This window comes from Pezoporus occidentalis, unplaced genomic scaffold (genome assembly GCF_034315485.1).
Source record: "Pezoporus occidentalis ecotype Australia unplaced genomic scaffold, CSIRO_AGI_Poc_V1 ctg12, whole genome shotgun sequence".
Taxonomy (NCBI): domain Eukaryota; kingdom Metazoa; phylum Chordata; class Aves; order Psittaciformes; family Psittacidae; genus Pezoporus; species Pezoporus occidentalis.
In genome coordinates this window covers 7,404,046-7,425,747 of record NW_026912994.1, presented here as the reverse complement: position 1 = coordinate 7,425,747, position 21,702 = coordinate 7,404,046, and the positions used below count along the sequence as shown (strand labels likewise).

General features: G+C 41.4%; 1 protein-coding gene across 1 annotated transcript; it reads left to right on the top strand.

Moving 5' to 3' along the window:
* Positions 1-254: 254 nt before the first annotated feature.
* EAF2 (ELL associated factor 2) lies at positions 255-13,895 on the top strand. The gene is made up of 6 exons (XM_062607114.1): positions 255-460; positions 3,135-3,229; positions 3,888-4,024; positions 4,776-4,921; positions 8,505-8,768; positions 13,067-13,895. The coding sequence occupies exons 1-6, from the start codon at positions 358-360 to the stop codon at positions 13,111-13,113; spliced, it is 792 nt and encodes a 263-aa protein (XP_062463098.1). The 5' UTR covers positions 255-357; the 3' UTR covers positions 13,114-13,895.
* The last annotated feature ends 7,807 nt before the right edge of the window (positions 13,896-21,702 follow it).

Below are 21,702 nucleotides of genomic sequence, written 5' to 3'. Positions count from 1 at the left end.
TGGTCGCGGCCGCTTTCCACCAACCACAGCGCTCCCCCGACAGAGGAGGGTGTCATTTGCATATCCGCGTGAGGGCCGGCGCCTCCACCGCTTCTACTGGTGGAAATCTACACTAGGGCATCCTCTCTGTCCAATTCAAACCCACGTTGTCCGTGACGCAGCGCCGAGAGGGGCGGGGCTCCACCGCCACGGACCTATCGCAGCCTTGGTGGGCTGGGCTTTGCTAGTCGCGTGTGTGTGTGTGGAGGGGGGTGTGCGTGGGCGTGCCCGGGCGGCGTGAGGGATGTTCGGCGGCGGCAGCGGCGGCAGCGGCCGCTCGGGCTCGCCATGGTGTGAGGCGCGGTCTGAGGTGCCGCGATGAACGCAGCCGTCCCATCGGTTTTTGACCCTAAGGGACAGGTGTTGAAGTTGGGCGAGACCTTCGAGAAGCAGCCGCGCTGCGCCTTTCACACAGTCCGATGTGAGTGTGGGCCGGGGGAAGCACCCCAGGGACCGCTGGGGCATGGGGGGGGGACTCGGGTGCCGGCAGCCGGGCCCCCTCCCTATGCCCCAGCGGTCCCTTGAGGGAAGGGAAGGCTGGTTGGGCAAGTGCTGCGCCCTGGCGTGGCCTTGCTCGCCGGCCGGGAGGAGAAGGTGTGGGTCGGGGCAGGCCCTGGCGGGCATTGGTGTGAGGGAGGACCGGCATGGTGTTGGGGGAAAGGGGAAGGGCAGCGTGGTAAAACTGTCGTTGTGGCCCGGCTCCGGGCTTGTCGCTTGGGCAGGCACCGGAGCGTTGTCTGTGGTTATCTGTCCAAGGAGGTGGGTCGTGCGGTAGTTTGAGGGGAGCTGAAATATCAGTCAGCTGCACAGGCAGGGCTTGGGAAGCCTGAAGGAGTTGGCTGCCTTCGTCCCGGGGTACGCCTGCGAAGTAGCTGGAGTGCTGGTCCCGGAGATCAGGTTTCCATCGCTCCCAGCGAGGTGTACGGCCGTTGTCCATCGGCTCGCTACTTTCTGGGCAGCGGCTTCACTTTTTACACCTTTTGCATCCAGAATGGTGTCTTGATGTAGTTCTGCTGAAAGCAAAACTAGGCTGAACCTTCGGGTTTTCTCTCTTTCCTTGTGCTTAGTTTTTAGAAGTTAAGCACAATTCAGCAATCAAAGGTTAAAGGCAGCATTAATCACAAAGCTGGTATACCCTCCCTGAGTACATAATTACTATCTAGAGAAGAGGTGTGTGCTCAAAGATTCTGAGGGTAGCTAGGAAACAAATGCTCTCAGGATTATAGTTCTGGTAATTTAGGACTGCTGCTTCTGGTTTTGATGTCTCATTATTTATAGACTGATCCCCAAGATTCAGTCTTGCATATGTTCTTTGGAGAATGTCCTGTATGCTTTCATGCAGTGCAGCGAGATGGGTAATGTGCTTTCTGTGAGCAAATGGAACGGCACTTAGTAGGATTGTCTGTGACTGTGGGAAGGGAGGAGAGGAGAGGGAGCCAGCAGAAGCTATAAATGGATTCAAACAAATGCTGTAACTTGAAATTTACCTTAATTTTAAAGAGGACTAAAAACCACTTCTGGTACCTCCTACCCTCATGATTTCTTGCTGACTCCTGTAATTTGACGATTTACTCTGAAATCTGTTTTGAAATCTCTCTTCCTTTCCAACAAATGAGACATAGAAACTGGCACATTCATCAGTTCTGTCAAATGCACATATACAAATATCCGTTTTAGCTTGTGCTAAATGAGTGAAGGGAAAGACGTCTGCTGGTTAAAAGATCAGAAGTCCATTTAGTGACACTGGAACCAGTATCTTAAGTTTTAAAGTATCAACCACACAGTGGCTATATATTAAAGGAAACATTGTTTAATTTGATGAGAAGCTTTAGAACTATTGTATGCTTATCCCCGTGAGAGGATGTGTGGGGTTTTGCCATAAACAAGGTTAGCAGGGGCTGTTACTCATATCAGCTCAAAGCTGCTTGCTGCATGCATAGTCCTGCCCACCAGCTCCTGAAGCTCGGTTTTCTCTCCTGGTTGGTGTGCAGGCTGGAGCCCTTGTTCCCAGCTGTGGTCTGTGCCGCCTGCCCTATGTGTTGCAGCAGGGTTAGTGAGCTGGGAAGCTGCCCAGCCACAGCAGAGCTCAGCCGCCTGTGACCAGCAGCGGGTGACGTGACAAGTTGCGAGGCAGGGAGCGCGTGCCATGCTGTGGCTGGGGAACGTGCCATCTAATGGGTTCCCTTTACGTGCTGGGCCTCCCGTGCCTCTCTTCAGCGGCAGTGGGGTGCCTCTCCCCAGCACAGTGTGCAGGGCAGGGCACTAGCCATCCCTGAGCTGTGAGGCTGGTTGTGCGCTTGCATTTGCTGGAACCACAGGTTCAAACCCACGTGTTACCATGTGCCTTGCAGAGGCTCTCGATGCTGTCCTATGTATGTCCTAGATCTGTGCAGGCGGGCCTTTCAGCTGTAGCCCTGCCAAATTAATTTGTGGTAGAAATATTTCTATAGATAATGGTATGTTACATGGCTACAGTACTGATGGCAGAGCATGTGCTGATTTTCAGATTTCTCAGATTTTTTTTTTAAAGGACTAGAAGTTGATGACTTCTTTTGTTTGAAACTTATTTTAATCAACTGTTTAGATGTTAAAAAAAGACAAAAAGGAAATTAATATTTAATTGGGAAGTAATTTCCCTTTTGATAAAACTAAATATTCTGAAACCAAGTTTTGGTCACCTCCTGACATGCATGTTACAGTAAAATCAGAAAAGGACATTGAAGTTTAATGATGTTCTTTCAGTCACTTGTCTACACCTCCTATATTTGGGATAAACATTTTCAATAATTATTTATTGATATTTCTGAAAATAATCACGAGGGTTTATCTTTTGAAATACAACACAGCTCGTTCAGCCTCTTTATCCATTAAAACGTAAAAGCATTTTTCTGATTGTAATTGGAAGGTTTTAACATGCACCGAATCCTGAGAAAACCGTCTTGACTTTGGATTCTACTGGTTTATGGAATGATCTGATAAGGGGAATGGTCAATAATACACTAGCAAAAAAGGCTTTAACTTAGTAGACTCCAGCTGCAATTAAAATTAAGGTTTGTGAAAAGCCTATAAATAATTCACTTTGTTTTTATATTCAGATGACTTTAAGCCGGCATCTATTGATATGTCCTGTGAAGGAGACCTTGAAGTTGGCAAAGGTGAACAGGTGACAATAACACTGCCGAATATTGAGGTGAGTGATGGGCCTAAGGGAATGACTTATTTTATTGTCACAGGTATATACTGCATATAGAAGGATATGAAGTTTCAGTGCTGTTTCAGAGCAGCTTGTGTGATTTTTAGAGTTGGAAAGCAATTGCTATAGGAATGTAAAATTACCAAAGGCCTGAAAGTTAAACAGCTGCACTGTAACTTTAAGTGTGTTCACCACATTGGAAATAAGCTGTAGGATGACCCAGAAGTGTTGCGTACACAGAAAAGCTTCATGTGGATGTTGGCAGCATGAGTTTCCCCTTGGTATTTATTGCTGTAGTGCAGTTCTAAAGCAGGAAAGACTGGAAAGGGAAAATTTACTACCTGCCATGCTTTACTGCTTTGCTGATACGGTAGCTGAAACCCCTCTTGGTAAAAGGAGTCCTGCAATGAGCATGTTCTCATTGGGAAATAAGCATTTCATCAGTTTCCAACTAAGCTAAGCTGGGTGAAATCCCATTGCAGTCAAGCACCAGCTGCTTTTTGGTCATGGCTACTGTGAGTCTAATTTGAATAAACCAGCAACATTTTAAAAGGCTAAAAATGATCACTTGCAGTGAATTTGGCATCACTGTGTTGGATTGCTGTTTCTAAGACAGGCTACAGCAAAAACACTCACTGGACTTCTGATTTCATAGGGCTCAACTCCACCAGTGACTGTGTTCAAGGGTTCAAAGAAGCCATACCTGAAAGAATGTATTTTAATTTTCAACCATGACACTGGAGAATGTCGTCTAGAGAAACTTAGTAGCAACATCACTGTGAAAAAAACCAGGTGGGTGATTCACAGGAGAAACAACTGTGCTTTAGTCGTTGTGAAAATCAATTTGTTAATGAGTCTAAACTGAGATGCATAACTACCAGTTCCTATTTTTAGGAAAATATCCTTTTTAGAAAGTACCTGGCCTCATTCAATAGAATGAAAAGTCTGCTTTCTCAGCCCACTGACTTCACAGCGTGGAACCTTAACTGGCAGAAGAAATGGGAATGGTTTTGTTTGTTTGTTTTAATTAAAAGTTGTCTCGTTGAAATAGATGGTAACTATTTTCTGATGATTTTGGCGGGGAATTTGTTTGGGAACTAGCTTGCCCACTGGCTTCTGACTTCTAAATGAGGAAATAAAAAAGAGAAATTATGTGACATGGTAGAAGGAAAACAAGCCATTAACAAGTTTTTGGATGTGTTGTGGTTTTGTGTGTGGTTTGTTTGTTTGTTTGTTTGTTTTCCTGCTACTGAGTTCATGTAAGTCATCTCAAGCAGAATTATGTGATCCTGGGTAGCCAGGTATAAAAGCAAATAAACTGACAAAGGGTTAAAAATGTTGTTAGCACTGTATTAAAACCCGATTTTTAATATGTATATATAATTACATGCTAGTTTTATAATGTACCTAGAAATCTAATGATGTTTTGTAGAAAGGCACAACAAATAATTCCGTCACTTAAGGTATTGTGTCCCCTGTATTCTTGCCTCTTTCCTTGCATCCTGTCTTGTAGTAATTAAAAATCTTTTGCTTTTCCACACAGGGCTGAAGGAAGCAGTAAAGTTCAGTCTCGCATAGAGCAGCAACAGCAGCAAATGCGAAATGCAACTAAGGTTCCAAACAATATTAAAAATTCTCCACCAAAAGAAAAGATGTTTCCGTCTTCTCCCATGGATGATATTGAACGAGGTAAGCTTCACCGGCACACACGTTTCAGGAACTTTGTTCTTAACTAGAAGTTAGTTTTTAGAGCCAAAGGGTTGTGTTGGGGTTGGTTAGCTTGTTTGTTTGTCTCTTATTAGAGATTCACAGTAGAAACTGATTAAGCACTCTGATATTGATTAAATACCTGATTAATTACCCTGGCATTGAAATGACCACTCTGGCTCAAGTAGTAACAAGGCAGTATTTGAAACTTGCTAAGGAAAAAAAGTAAGGTGAACCATTAGGCTTGATAATGTCCAGGGTCCCACTGCTTGCTCTCCTTGATTCTGTCTTCTTCTGCTACTTTGATCAAGTATACAGTTGGTTGTATTGTGGCACTGGAACCAACTAAGCTGTTTCCTTTTTGACATTGCTCCCCATTCTTTCTCTGCATCCAGCCAATGTATAGGTTACAGTGCTTTGCAACTCAAAATGCTTCTTAAATTACTGGATAAGATCTTGTGAAAGATGAGGTTCTAAAGAAAAAGACACCTAAAAACCTGCACAAATCAACCCTTGAACAGTACTGTGGTTTTGAGAGTCTCTTGTTTGGTGTGACACTCATATTTCAGTTAATGGGAGGCCTTATTTCCTTCTGGAGGACAGGAAGGCGGCAGGTGGTAATTACTTGGTACAGAAATGCTGACAGCTGGCAGTTTCATTGACTGGAATTGACATCTGCCTCTTAAGATGTTCTGAATTCCTTTAAACAAATATATATATATTTTAGATGTTACTATGAAGGGTTTGGGTTGTTTTTTTTTTTCCATTTTGGTCTTAAATGCTGACCAGAAATCTATACCACAGAACAGTACTAGAAAATACCTAAGGTTGCAGACAGGAAGGAGCCCTTGAGCACATGGAATAAAATGATGCTTTTTATTGGCGATCTCTTGTTTTGGGCGGAGTGGTGGTGTCAAACATATTGTAAGTCACCAAAGCGGCTGCCAACATGTATCAAACTCATGTGTAGTGACAGTCCAACTATGAGTACTACTAAATAATGCAGAATAATTGACCAGTAGGGATGGTAGGTAAGGACCTTTTGAAGTCATCTAGTCCATCCTCCTGTCCTAATTTTCTGTTGCAATTTTTCAACCTGTTCTTAAAGCCTTCCAGTAATGAAGGATCCTGTATTCTCCCTGGCAATCCATTCCAGGGCTTTGGTCTCCTTACCATTCAGGTTCTTCCTAATAAATAATCTGACAGTAAGCCCATTACTACTTTTATGTTTATCATGCAAGCATAGACAAGGTTACTTTGCTGTTTTTGAGCAGTCCTTCATGTGCTCAGAAGCTGCTATGTCTTTCCCATTCTTTAGGCAAAATGATGCTAGCTGGTTTGCTCTTTCCTTAGAAGTTAAGTTTTCAAGATGCCTGATTCATTGTCACTCTGCTTTAGCTCTTACTAGGAGTCCAAAATCTTCCTGAAGCCTAAATACATTTACTATTTCAGACAAGGTTTTAGCAATGCTGAGTTGAGTAAGGTGAGTCTTACAGTCAGTGTTATACACACAGACCAAATAGTATCATGTCCCCATGTAATGCTTGTCATTTCCACAACAGCACAGTGTGCTAGAGCTGTGTGTAGTGATCCACTGTAACTCTCAGACTCTTAGGCATAGCCTACATAATTGTTCTTCATCCCATGGTTGTGTAACTGACTATTCCTGCTTAAGTACACTACCTTGAACTTGTTACTAACTTTGTTTTCTTGGGTGGGGGAAAGGTCACTCTACCTTTGTCCTCTGGTATAAATACAGTCTGTTTTTCACCTCTTGAAAGAATTTAAATTCTGTCAACTTATGTCAAAATAAAAGGCACAGATCTCAATCCTCAGTTCTCTATATTAGCCTTTCAATTAATTTTTTTCTCTTAGTAGCCACTGGTAAGAGCAGGGATGAAGTGGAACTCCTAGAATTATAGAACAGTTAGGGTTGGAAGGAGCCTTCAAAGGTCATTTTGTCTAACCGCCCCACAATGAGCAGGGAAAATCAAATTGCATAGGACTTGAGTGCTATCTTTCAGTTACCTTACAGCTCCTGGTGTGGGGCAGATCAGTTGTTTATTTGGCCTTTCTTCTTTGCAATTAAATTTGAAATTACTTTTTGATCATTCTGTTAGCTGCATCCTAATATTTACCTTATCTTTTCTGCCATCTTTTCTGTCCTTAAGCTTGGTAACAGGAGGGTGCTTCCATTCTCCCCCCTGCCCTTCTCTTTCCTTATGTCTGAGTCAGCCCATATGGTCTTTTACTGTACTTTCTTCCATGGCATTGGGTTACTTTGTCCTTGTAGCTGTAGCTGCACTATTTCACGTGCCACTTTTCCTGAACACCGTTTTCCTTTAAACTGGCTTTTGATAAGGCTGACTAACCTAAATACCTTTCCTTTACAGTAGCCTTTGATAACTCAGAACTGGGAAGCTTCATGGAGCTTTGTGTTGAAACTTATTCTGTTGTTCTCCCTTCTTCTCTTGATTAAGCTTTGAGCCGTCTGGTATCTTGGTGACTTTCATCTTCAACCTGCTCTTCAAATTTACCCAATACAGAAGTGAGATGTGCCACTCTCCTACTTGCTTTCTGTCTGCTGTATCTAAGCTGTTCCTGAAATATTCCAAGTGCTTATAAGACCATATTAACAAATGACTGGGTTACAGTCTTGTATAATGATAAACTTCTGCACTCTGGGTAAATTCTCAAGTTGCTGTATAAAATTTCCATCTCTGTGATTCAGTGGTCTGTTTCAGACTTCTAAATTCAGCAGCACCCCTATTTTGCACATTATTTATTATGTGTAACTTCCCTTTGTGCAAAAAGTAACTTTCTCTATATGTTGGACTTTGGCTAGTATATATCAAAAATGCATTACTATTCAGCATAATCTATCCAGTCACACTCTCCTAAATATTATTGTACTCAGGCGAGTTATTTCATTAAGAATGCAAGTTGATGGAGTCAGTTTGATCTTTTAATTTCCAGTATTTCTTGTGTGCTTCATGTTCTAGCTAAATAGTCAGCTGTGGATGGTTCCTTTCATGCTTTACTTGGTTTGAGCAAAATGTCACATAGTCCAAATAAGTGTATTGATTGTAATGTTGAACTGCTGGGAGGCATTTTGGGTGCAGACATTTTGCAGCTGACTTATCTGTGTGACTGTAAGTGCAGTTTTGGTCAGTGAAAGGCATTTTTGGGGTGCTAAGGAAAACACACAGGGCTTGCTAGTTGCAGAAATTAAAGGCTATGTGGGATGCACTACCCTGTGGAATGTGGGGTTAGCATTTGGGTTTACAGTAACCCTTTTTCAGCACTTGGTTTGAAAGGGAGAAAGTGCCCAAGCTACAAGAGCAGAAAACCACATGACAGGCTGGAGGCTTGCTTGTGCCCTTTTCTTTGTCCTGGAGGACTTTGGGTTGGTTTGTGTTTTTTTTTTTTTTTTTTTTAGATCCTCCAATGCATGTACCTGACTTATGTTGTCAATTTTTTTTCTTTCTTTTTATTATTCTTCCCCTCCTTCTTTTATTTCAATTAAGATAAATATTAACTAAGAAACAAATCATATTGTTTGCAGAGCTAAAAGCAGAAGCCAGTATCATGGACCAGCTGAGTAGCTCTGACAGTTCATCTGACTCTAAAAGTTCTTCATCCTCTTCAAGTAGTGAAAATAGCTCTAGTGATTCTGAAGATGAGGAAACGAAGCCCTCTCTTCCTATGTCAATGCCATATTTGCAGCCACAGCCTACTGTGTCTGCCATACCACAACAGGCTGTCCCCGACAAAGATGCCAGTCATAACAGATCCCAAGAGAGCAGTGGTCATATGATGAATACACTACGTAAGTACAAAAGCTGTTCTTTTCTTAGTGCACAGTTCCAGACATCAAGATTCTGAAAGGAAACTATATTGTTTTTAAGTATGTCTCTGTTATAATTAAAGCTGTGGGAAGTGATGCTAGGGTTTGATTGTTCAGCAGTGCTCTGAATTAGACATTGGGCTAGAAGGCTCTTTGGTCCCCAGCGATATTAAATTTCAACTGCTGATGCAGTTGAAAATATTTCCTAAGCTCTTCTGGCTTCCTCCCAGTTTATATACATTGGGACTGGAGAACAGTAATTTTGTATTGAAAATACTGGAATGAACAGGCACTCCCAAAACATATGCTTATGATTTCTTGGGTAGAACTATGGGAAAGATACTATGCTCACCATACTCTGAATTACAGAAGAGATGGTGTATTCTTAGCTACTTTAGTTACTATTATTCATGGCACCATTCCACTGGACAGCATGGCAAAACTGTCCTTTGCATATAAGGAAGGAGGTGATTTGCTTTCAGGTGACACTATCTTATTCCACCCACTCAGGCAACTAAAAATGTAATTTGAAGAGTAGCTGTGATGTTGTTTAAGAAGTGGTTGCCATGAAGCCTGGAATTAATGTTCAGTGTATTCAGAAAGGAGAGTTTGGACAGTAAAGAAAAACATCCCACCAGGTAGAAACCTAAATAGCAGGAGTACTCATAGAACTAAGTATCAGCTATGGTGACTTCTTGAAACTGATTAATTAGGTGTTTAGCTGCAGGCTCTTGGTTTAATGGTGTTTTTTTTTCCATCAGTCCTGGTTTGCAGCCTAAGATCTTTAAGGTTTATCATTTTTATGTAAAGTTGTTACACTGAAATGTTAGACTCTGGCAGATCCAGATCCTTTTATTTCAGTACTTAATGGATGATATGAACAGGTTTTGTGTTTGTTTTTTTTTTTTGTTTGTTTTTTTTTGGGGGGCGGCGGGGAGTTGTGTTCTTTTTTTTTCAATAGCTAGTTTTTAAATACATATGTAAATATCTGTGCTGTTTATTTATGTACTGCATTAACAGATAAGATCAGACTGAAAAGTCCTGTGACTGCATGTGCAAAGGACTAAATGCTGCTTTCATTTTACTGTCACTGTAGAGAACAATGTCTTCATGTTAATAATTTGCGTAATTTGAGTGTGCCATTTATTTCAACCCTTATTCACAAATGGGATTTCCCATTCTTCATGCTTTAATTAAAACTTGTTATGAAAACAAGATTAAGCTCTATCCCCAGTGACAGAATCCCAGCTGGCAGTTTCCACTGAGAAATACAAGTACAGGTGGCCACATCCACTGGTTCCAACAGTCACAGTGTTGCTTAAAACATGACAACATCAAAACTGTTACAGGGGAATTTTGTGGCTTGATGGTGCTTGAGAACCGTGTTCACAGGTAGAACCTCTCTGTAGCATCAACCCTTGGGCTGAGCTATCTGAGCTTTCCTAGATCTTAGCTTAATCCTATTTAACTTCTCTTATGGCTACATATCTATTTACTCCTACATATCCTTTTCTCCTCTGTGATTCTTTCCCAAACTTACAATACAGTTAACACTTCTTAAAGTACACTTCAACTAGACAAAGCCCAAAACAGCTACTTTCAAGGAGAATGTGTTTCTCTAGCTCTCCTGCTGAGTGAATTTGGCAGGAGAGTGAAACCTGGAGAAACTAAATGGATAGCACATGGTTCTAGCTTGAATGGCAACAGTTCTCAGTTGGGGTCCTATACAGTCACTTTTTCCATCTCAAATAATGTTTTACAAAAATACAATACTGAATCAACAGATGTCAGCACAAGCTGTTTGCTTGTCTAGCCTCATTTTGAGGTTTGACTGCTTATGTGTGTGACTGGCTTTGTGCAGCTTTGTAGAATTAGGGATGCACTGGGTAATTAGTGAGCTTTCCTTTGGCCTGCTGCAGGCAGGCAGAAGGGTTGAGGAAGGCTCAGAGTGCGGAGTTTTACCTCCCCTTATAACAAAGTTTGTAAACAGTGGTACTAATGGATCCGTTCTTCATAAATATTTGATCATCTGTTGCTTTATGTCTACTTTTTGTTTTAACAACAGTTATGTTAAATAAAGCAGTTTTCCAAAATAAACTCGGCATAGCTTGGCTATTCTGGGGTCTTGTAACATACATAGTATTCAGCACAACTTTACTTCTTTTGATGCTTGGAGCTGGTACAAGCAGCTGGTCATAAAAAACTTTGATTGATTGGTTTGGTCCTGATGTGACTATGAAGATCTGTGAAACATGGGTCACTCCTATGAGCTTCCCCATACCAAACTCACAAGAATTCAACTGGATGTAATGTAGTCGCTGTTTTCAAGTCTAGGAAATGTCATCAATCTACTTCCCCAGTTAATTTTGCTAATAAGCAATTTGCGCTGTGAAAACTGAATTAATTTTCCCCACTTTATTGCTGCCTATTAAGGTCAATAGAGTATAGATGTTCTTCAGAGTCTTTAGTTAAATAAACTTTCTGCTCTTGCACCAAACTCACCTGAAAACTACTAATTCTAATTTGTTTTGTTTTGCCATCTCTACCCCTTTTTTTTATAACCCTACCTCCAAAAAAACACCTTTAGAAAGTTTTCCCTGGAGTAAATCCTAATGCATTATTTCAGACTCTGGAACTTGGACTTCTTGCTTTCCCATCTGCTGGTTTTCACAAGCATTGGTATTTTTGGCTGATGTTATAGGGTTTGTGTAATTTCTATTAACTATGTTGCAATAACCTTTGAAGGCTGCAGGATTGCTATTTGGAAGGTTGTTATCTTGTTCGTACTCCCAGTCCTCTCCTAAAGTAGGTAGTACACGATGGGGTTGGGGTTTCTAGGAATTCACTATAAGTTTTCATTTGAGTGATAAATTCATGAGTTTACTTTATTAATGACATTGTCTGCCCTGAAACATTTTTTCTTAGGATGATATATAGTCCTGAATAAGCATTGACAAATCACTTCTTTCAAAATGGCTTTTTTTAATTTAGGTTATGATACAGCTGTAAATGTTGTCTTTATATAAAGGATTGGTCAAAAGTTGTCTATAGTTGTATTTTAAAGATTGCTGGAAACATCTGTCTTCACTATCCTTGTCTTTATATAACGTTTTCTGTTTTGTTGTGGAGAATCACATACCACTTTTTAACCTTTAGTGGTGACAGTGGAAAACAAGGGCAGACTAAATGCCACCATGTCAGACTTCAGTGCTTTGGCAGGAATGATGCCTGATAACAAAAGATCCGATCCAAGTGTCTTGTTGGGTTTACCCTCTTGAGGTTACTTTCCTACTCATCTGCAGAAGTAATCTGTGAAGGGTGCTGCAGCTGAGGAAAGGGCATGTGAAAACAGTGCCTACTCGGTTCCAGTGATTTTTTCCTTTGCTTTTTAGGCCATTTCTTGTGGAATGCGTCTCTCAACCAGCAATGCATTCCTTTTATATTATTTCTTTTTTTTTAATGTCTGTTTGGCAAGGGAGGTGTGAATAGAGCCATACTAGTTGGAACAAGTTCCTAAAAATGCACTGGGAAGTTGCTAGATACAATGTAGATTCTATATAGCAAGCTGTGTGGTTTTTGTTAGCTATCTGTCATTATGGAAGGATTCCCTCCCTCCCACCCCCTAAGCTTATGGACATCCACTGCAAGCGCAATAGAGTCTGTCTTCTTACTTCCTGGTTTTGAAATATATATAGCCACCAAATTAAAGTGCTGTGCAAAATTTCTTTTGATGTTTTGTTTGTTCACTTGTTCCAAAACCTGTTTGAAATAGTAGGTCACTGATACATCTTTAAATGGTATGTCAGAGAGCTGCTCGTCTCGATTGAGACATAATTTGTTTTCAAGCACAGCTGACTCGCATTCAGATGTGTTTCACACAAAACCCCAACAAGTCATTTTTCACAAATCTGCATTCACCAGCAGTTTTCCCACTTATGAAGCATGAAAATGTGGGTGGCAAAGATAGCTAGGTGTTGTCTTTTGTGATCTGGTGATATTAAATAAATGCACTTGTAGCTAACAAGCTAATGGCTTCCTTGCCCAGGAAGAAAAGTGATGTCTCTAAGGTTCTGTCACTGGCGAGTTGGCTTCTACACCTATTTATTCTCTTATCATAGAATAGGGTTAGAAGGGACCTTTAAAGATATCTAGCCCACCCCTCTCCTCCCCGACCTATTTGCTATTAGTTTTTGCAACCCTTTAATTGGGAAAGGGAATATCTTGAAAGAATCAAAGTATTTCTTTAGAAATGACTAATGCAATTACTCTCTCTCTTCTAGGAAATGACTTGCAGCTGAGTGAATCTGGAAGCGATAGTGATGACTGAACAGGTTTTTGGCCTTAAATGTATCACCTTTTTTGCTAAATATGTCTTAGCATCTGTTTTGCACTAAGATTACCAGAGACTGGAATGAATGTCCTCGATTTTGATAATAGACATCCTAATTTTCTACTGACACATCATGTCTATAATAGAGCAGCATTGACATCCTGTCAGTGCTATGGTTATGTGTTTATCTTTCAAATTACTGTATTTACAGTAAAATTGTGTATGATCTGATTTTGATTATTTTTGCCTCAGCCACCTGTTTTACTTGAAACTGCTTTGTAACAGCTAGTTACTTTATATAAATAGTTACAGAATGGAGAAATTCCTGATATTCGTGGAGGCAAGTTTCCTTCCTATAATTTAAATGCTGATCTCACAACTTTTACTTGGAGGGAGTGAAAGGGAGAACAACTAAATGAGGTCTGCTGTGTCTGCTATACTTTTTGTTTAGTTCACAGTTCATACCTTTAAGGTATGCTGAATAATGTGGTCCACTAGTGCAGTTACAGTTTACAATTGTTCAACACATTGCTGAATTCTTAATTTCATTGTATTATAGGTCTTTATATTTCTGAGCCTCAAGATTCCTGGGGGAGCTTGTCTATTCTCTGCCTTTTTTATACAACTTGAATAGACAGGTCTTTTTACAACCTTTTTGTATCTGAATTTCGATAACTGCAGAGACAGCAATGAACTTCCTTCATTCAATTCTGTAACAGAAATCAGAAAAATTCTTTGTAGGAGTATAAAAGTAATTTAATAAAGCAATATTTATCATTTTCATGTTTCTGATTCTGTTCTTTACTGGTTAAGAACTCCCCTTCCTACGTATAGTACTCTTGCCAGTGAAAGGGTCATGCAAAGAAGCAGAAAGCAGTGAAATGGTAGCTAATACACACTCCCCACCCTGTCTGCAAGGCTTCTGCGCTGCTTTTGCCTACATTGAGACAAGCCCTAAGAAGAGCTTGCCAAAAGTTTATGGCACTGCTGGTGTACTGATGAATGTTTATTACAGATTATATCTAAATGGCATTGGTAAGTGTTAGACAGGAGGTGGTGTTTGCCTAGTCTTGTTTGGTTTTCCTCATTTAAAATTATATTTCAAGACCTGACAAACTGCAAGTAGTAGTCCAAATTTTATCCTATAGTTTACTACTGGGTTTTGTAACTAATAGTAGCAAATGTCTGTAGGGTGAATTCTGAGGAGATGAAGCTGCTTAGTCTTGCGTGGAAGTCTGCTTTGCTGGATTGCAGTGATTGAATCACAGCTCTCTGTCTAAACTGTGAGGACCGAATCCTATATGTAAGCATGAATGTGCAGACATGAAAAAAATGCACGCTTGGTAAATGTATACAATAGATGGTACTAGACTGGCTTATGTTTTCAACTGTGCTGTATCAGCCAGGGCTTATCTCTAGACAGAAAAAGAGCCCCAAATCACATCTACCCGTCACAAAGGAACATTTATTGGTACCACCAGGCAGAAGTGAAATATTGGAAATGCTGCTTTCTGATGCTTCCTCACATCACGTTCTGTACATGGCACTGGTCCATGCTCTGTACCAGGTAATAGTTTGCTAGTCTTGCAGCTTCCTAAAGCTGGTGTCATAAGCAAAACATTTTCTTGTTTATACTCAAAGGAAAAATCTCAAGTTAATAACAATGGGTGAGCAGGTCTTTGAGAAGAAAAGGGCTAATAAGCAACTTTGAAGGAGGATGCTCTGTAATAAGCCCTGTAGATGCTTGGAACTTTCTCAAGGGAAAGGGTATTTAATTCTCTGATGGATCATAGCTGTTGGTACAGGAGCTTTAGCAGAGTACTTGGTTCTTGGCACCTGCTGCTAATAAGGATGTGAGGAGCTGAGATGTTGCATGTAACCTTAGGACCAAGGAGCAGCCTTATATTCCAAATAGAAAGGGGTGCATGATAATGCAGTGTCCTGAGATGCAATATTCTCTTTTTGCCTTCCCTCTGTCACCAGCAGTTTACTTGTGTCAAAGCCTTCCTTTAGGCCAACACTAAATTCTAACTCTAGCCTGAATACTGCTTTTTTACCCAGAATAGTACATTCAGGGTGTATGGGAGGGAGCAGATGTGTGGAAGCACTGACAAGGCCAGGGTCTAAACTGGGGAGAGTGTGTGTACTCATGAAGTATAATCACTCCTTCGATGATAAAACCTGAATACAATGTACCTGTATTTGTATGTAATTGCACTCACATGTATGCAGGTGCTTAAATATAGCTTTGGGAGTAAAACAGATTTCCAAGTCTGTAAGTCTCAAGACTGTAAGTAAGCCTGTGCTATCTTTAGGATTTGATGTTTGGGTTGAAAGCCTTCTAGGATGGATAGAGTCTTGGTTAAACATTCGTATAGCAAGTGGTACAGAGTGATCAGTGGCTACTTGGGCACTACCTGGCATGAATATGTGATCTAGATGGGTACATTCTGTCAGACACACAGCTGTGATAATTCAGGAAAGGCTCCCTTTAAATATCAAGACTGGAGAAAAAAAAAGTGTGAAAGAAAAAAAGCTCTATATGCTGTATCCAGCCCCAAATGTATGTGATCTGACTACTCTCCTCTAAGTGTCAAACACAGGCAAGTGAGCTAAAGAGCTTGCTTTGTGCCTGCTGTGGTACAGAAAGAACTGGCTTGTATCTCTTTCATGACATGCTAGTTGTAATTCCTCCCGAAGTCTTGGTTTGCATGCCCCCAGCAGTGCTGAGCCCCGTATCTCCTGCTGCAGGGTGTTCTCAAATGGCAGGAGTGAGAAGGTGGCTGCATTGAGATTTAGAAACTGAATAAGGTAGGTGGTGTAGCAATAGAAAAACAAATCAGGTTGTCTTTTTTGACCTTGGATTTTTATCTCTTTTTTTTCCAACCCTGACATGAAAATTCTTTTATTCTCCTTTAAAACCATTTTTTTCCCTGTGATGTCAACCTACCTAGAAATGAATAAAATCAGCAAAGTTTGTATGACCACTCTTCCTATGACCTCTCAGTACCTCTTGCAAAATAATCTTCTAAAATCTATCTGGTTCTATCTTGTTGCTTTCAGCTATTTTGTCTTTGCATCCAGAGATTTAAAGCGTATGTGTCTAAGCACTAGATACATTTGAGAAATGCTTTATTGTGACATTATAATTAAGCAATCATGTACATTTTGGGATTGGAGAACATCTGCATATCACATTGATAAATCAACAATATCTTCCAAATGCAGCTAGAAACTACAAAATGTTTTAGTCTTCTGCCTAATGCAGTGCTAAGGACCATGCAGCCCCTCTCTCTGCATGGCACCTGGTACAGGCACAATTAGTCTAGTACCTGCCACTTCATGATTGCGGTGTTCAAACCCTGCCAAGCCCTGGAATGGTGATGATGAATTGCAGCTACCTTGCCTAGAAGCTTCTGGTGTTTGTAAATTCTCTGTCCCACTCTTGTTTTTCATGGATCCTGCGTTGGGGAATGTGGAGAGGCTGAGGTGATCTCCCCAGGCAACCCTGGCACCACTGTATTCCATGACTAACACTGTGATTGACATTTACTTGGGGTTTCCTGTCTGTCTGTAATTCCCTCTTGAGATCCTTGCCCCTAAAGCTGTAATGGGCCTTTAGGAAGCTCTAGTTTATAAGCTTCCTAAATATAACTCAATATAATGTCCATGCATTTTGTAGTTGTTTGGTAAGTAATAATCTTATTTCCTGCATAATTTCTGTAAATGATTCAGATGTCCAGGCATGGATTACTGAAAACAGCTGCTCATCAAAGTCATGACATCAGCATCAGCTGGAGCATAGCTCATCACAGAATTTATTGTCAAGGCCCCTGATACGATCAAATTTATTGGATGAGCTTTGGTTTTTACTTTGGAGGAAGGTGGGAGATGATAACCACTTTTCAGATTAAAGGACATTCAGTACATCACTTCTATGCTAACAGACAGTGAATCATCTTGAGAACAGAGCAACAGTATTTCTAAGAGGAATCATTTGTTGGGTCTTTCTTGACTGATTTCTGGGGAACCCAATATGAACAGACCATCTCAGATAACAGTTTGCTTTTGTTCTCAAGATTCTGGCCCATGAAAATGGCATCATTTCTGGCCCACACTTTTTATTTTTGTTAGAATTTCTACATGAGGGTTTCTGAGAACAGCTAAGCAGACACTTAATCCTTCTTAAAACAGAAAAAATGAGGATGCTAGGCTGGACAGAAAGAAAGAAGCCCAGAGGAAGACAGAGAAGATGACTTGGCTCATGATGGTTCCTAAGCTGAATGCTTGCAATACATGTGATTTCCTCATCTCACCACTTTGAGGTCATTCAGCTAACCACGTAAGGTGCTGAGAACAGCCTAAGCAGATACAGAGTTCAGACCAGCCTTTTGAGGAGATGTGAAAGCAAGAATAAGGAAAAGAGAAGTTTTGTATAGGGGTGTTGGTTAAATACATATTTGGTTAAAATATATATTCCTTTCCTGCTGCTTTGGGGGAGGTAGAAGAAATGTGAAAAGAAGATGTACTGAAATTAGGAGAAAAAAGTATGAAATGATAGTTTCTTTTATGGTTTAGACCTAAACCTTGATAGGAGTTATCCACATCTGAGGGAAGGACTGAAAGACTCGTGTCTCACCTATTTCTATGCCCAGTTCAATGAAACTGTGGTGACAGCTTCTGTTTGTTAACTGCTTAGCAGTTATGTCCCAAGTGATCTTCGTCCCCCTGAGTAAGAATAATTCACGATGGCTTGGGTATTTGCAGGCAGCAGCTCTTTGCTTACCAGCGGCATGCACAGGAACGGCCTGAATTTATGGAAAGCTCTAAAGAATCCATTACCGTGTCTTTTATTTCACTGTTTGCCAATTCTCACGTTGGAGAAAAGCTCCTGAAGGGTAGACTCAGAGCTCAGAGTTTGTATCAGCAGGAAGAACTAGTCAGCTCCTAAGCAGAGATACCAACTTCTTACAGGGTTTTCATAAAACCCATCCTGCATCTGCTGTAGCAGAGGGTCTGGCCTGCTGGGAACAGCCACGGCTTGGGCTCCAGTTGTTTCTGTGGTTTTCTGAATCCACAGAAGAAATTAGTGTGTTCTCAGATATTCCTTCTCTGAAAAGCAAATCCCTCTGCTGTGGTGAGGAAGGAATGGAGGTTAGAGGCAAAGATGAAGGAGCCTTTCATTCAACAGAGAAAGCTTTGTTGATGTACAACACATGCCTGGTGAATTAGCTGCTGAGACCTCTCCTGACTCACTTTGAACAGGGGCCCTTGTTACAGAACCTGTTTTCCATCTCTCATCTCCCATATGCTGTCTTTTCTATGCAGCTTGGTTTGTCTCCTGAAAATTCATGCCTGGCTTGTTCTCGTAAGTGTGCTAACACATGACAGAGGATTATTTGATGCCTCTAAGAGATGAGGCCTTCTTCATGCTGTTATTTAAAGAAAAGTGGAGTGTCTTTAAAAGGTAATTAAAGACCCAACAACAACCCAAACTGTTCTTTAATATCTTTAGTTTCACTTCCACATGCTGTGTATCTTGTTCTACCAGTTTCAATGCTCTTGCAAAAGAGTTGCACAATGACTTCCTCTTAGCAACCACCAGAATTAAACTTGAGCTCATCTAATTGGCTGTACCTTTTCTAAGATCTTCAATGTATTGAGTTTCCAATAAACCTTCCAACCCCCCATTTTTCCTGCACTTTTTCATTGCCATGACTTTTGGAATAAATACTCATGGACATCTTTATATACAATTCCCATAGAGACCTGGGAGCTGGTTGCTGCCTGCAATACCAACTTAACATTAACCTGAACCAATTTCCTTTCTTTACACACGACTGCGCATTGACAGTTTATGAAAAGTCTAGGCTTTTCCCAGAGTTTTGATCCAAGTGTTTATGCTAACATTAAAAACTCTCCCACTACTAAGTGTTCCTAAAAGCTAAGGATGTTTTAAAGGCCACTGTCCAATTGGTATTCCCCCTTCAAACAAAACCAGGGTTTATGCCAGTTTCTGATTTTGCTGGAATAATGAGGGCAGCACAAGGTAATGGGCCGCTCAGAGCATCAGAGTCACAGAAACTATTTTGGAATTAGCTGCCCTTCAGCAACTCTTCTGGAAAGGTTTGTGTGCTTTACGATCCTCTCCTGCCACAGTGTGGAACAATTTCCACTCCTGTCCTGCATGATGACCTGGGTGCTTTTTGTTTGTTGTTTGTTTTTTTTTTGTCCTGTATGAAAGTTACCATAGAAATATTCAGCTAACATTTTATAAGGGCTTGTTTTATAAATACTAATCATCAAATATGTTTGCCAAATGTGACCTGAGTGTAGGAAGAAAACTCCATGCAGATCTGCAGTTACTTTTTGCTCCTTTTCCCCTTACAAGCCAGACTTTGCCTAGTAACCCTCACCAGGATAGATGTCAAAGATACTGATGGTCAGTGGCCGTGGCTATATTTAACTGAGGATTCAAGACTGTAAAGCTATTTTAAAAGTTCTTGCCACAATTAATACATTTTAGAAAGTACCACCTGGAAGGAGCGTGCTGAGTTTAGCAGGGACTTTTTATCTGCCTCAATTTGTAAAACAAAATGACTGCTAAATGCTTAGAACCTGTCCCTGCTTTTGTACTTTCCATTTGACTCCTTCTTGGTGATGAAACAACAGCTACTCACAGGTCAATAACTGAGGTCCTCAAGAGAGAAACTTGTTCAGATATTAATAATCTCAGCTATATTTATAATTCTGTAGAGAGGTTCTGAGCTGAGCGAGCCAAAGAATCTGCTACATTACATGGAAGCTGTTGATCCGAATGACCTCTGTTGTGGAAATGAGAAGTGATTACACTGCACATATTTCTCTAAACTTAACAAAAATATGTGTGAATTTGTCTGTGCTGTACTGGAGAACAGGTAACTTCAACTGCTGTTACATGGAAGCAGCTCCATGATGAGATGGTGGCAATCAGCCCGTGTCCATGGGATGTGTATGGAAGTGCGGGTAGATTGATCCTGGGACCTTGAGAGCAACTCCCAGGCAGGTGCATCTGGAATTGCAGAGACTGCAAACTGCTCCCTAGTGCGTGGTAGCTTGCAAATCTCTCGGGTCTTATCAGCAACTCACACTACACAGAGACCTTCTGCCCAATGTAGATGCTCAGCCACAAGAAGCTGCCTCACAGCTGTGTTTTCTTCACCTTGTACTTCTTTGACAAGGAGGAGGGGCTGTACAAATGGTACCTTTGTTTTCCAAGCTAAATGAAAACTGTAATTCCAAGCTTGCTTGCCTTGGATGGGGCAGGGTGCTTGGCAGGGAGGGAAATATTTTAGTCATCCCACAATAAGGAGAGGTGACTGTTCAGGGTAACGCAGTGGCTCAGCAGCAGGACTCTTCGCAGCTGGACTCTGCTCAGGTGACAAAGCTACACAATTTAACACCCAGCCAGCTTGCTGTGCTACTACAGCCTTCCCAGACTGCTACAACAACATAGGGAAACCAGGACACTTGGTCTCTCAGGTTTCTTTTACCTCATGCTCACATGAGCTTCCCTCCTCTCTTCCCATGGGTATTTAGGATTGTGTTAACTGCATCTGGTATGGGGAAGTGATAATACAAACCTGATTCTTCCTGGCTTTGCTGAAGCCTCCTCAGCCTAATATCATGGGGCAAACCACAGAAGTTCCTTCCCTCCACCTTCCCACTGCACCAGGGGAGGAAATTAAAACCACTTTTGCAATGGATACAGCTGCTCCATCCTTCCAACTGGGAGAGGTGGAGACAACTCTTGTGTCCTTGCCTCAGTGGCAAGGATCGCACCAGGTACCTTCTCTGAAGGCTGAAGCATATCTATACTGAAAGTCAAACTGGACCCACAAGGGAACATCTGCGTTACTCTGCATGGTGATGTGTGGTTGGGTGGCCTACAAGGTGAAAAGAGAAATGGATTATCTATGTGCCTTTCCCTTTTCTCCTTTGATTTGCCCTGGGGCAGCTCCCTGCATTGCTTCCTCACAGGCATGCAGCTGTGGTGGGTGGTAGGTCCTGTGCCCATAACCAGCAGTCATGACTCCCTCCTCATACTATTCATGTAGCTGCTCTGTTTTGGTCCAGTTGATGCAACAGTATTTTACATCATTGCTGTGTCCCTTCTGACAAAAGGATTGAGGCCCAGTCTTCCTTAAAGCTGTCACTTTCAAAGCATAAAGAACATCTCAGAAGGGAGCCAAGCCATGGGAACTGCACTGGGTAGTCCTTTTCTCCTCTGGGTTTGAGTTAGTCACGCATCCAAGCTCACAGTCCTGTCAGGGCATAACCTACCCAGCTGCATGGTCTCCCAGCCTCTGATACTACTGTCCATGAGGAAAGAAAAATCATAAAATGCAAAACATTTGAGTCACAAACAAAGGGTGGGTGAGTAGGATTAGGTGAGGCTGTGCTGACTAACCCACCCCAGCAACAGGCAAGAGTTGCTCCCAACTTCTCCTGAAGGAAACAGATCTGGCTGTGCTGGAGCTCAAGGTGGTGTTGGAAGGTGCTGCTGGTGCACAAATGTCTGATCCTGGGCCACCCTGCCAAAATGGC

Excerpts from the sequence above, each read along its gene's own strand:
- EAF2 (XM_062607114.1), top strand. The coding sequence starts at position 358 with ATGAACGCAGCCGTCCCATCGGTTTTTGACCCTAAGGGACAGGTGTTG. Across the intron at positions 4,922-8,504 it reads CATGGATGATATTGAACGAG|AGCTAAAAGCAGAAGCCAGT; the intron begins GTAAGCTTCACC and ends TATTGTTTGCAG. Across the intron at positions 8,769-13,066 it reads TCATATGATGAATACACTAC|GAAATGACTTGCAGCTGAGT; the intron begins GTAAGTACAAAA and ends TCTCTCTTCTAG.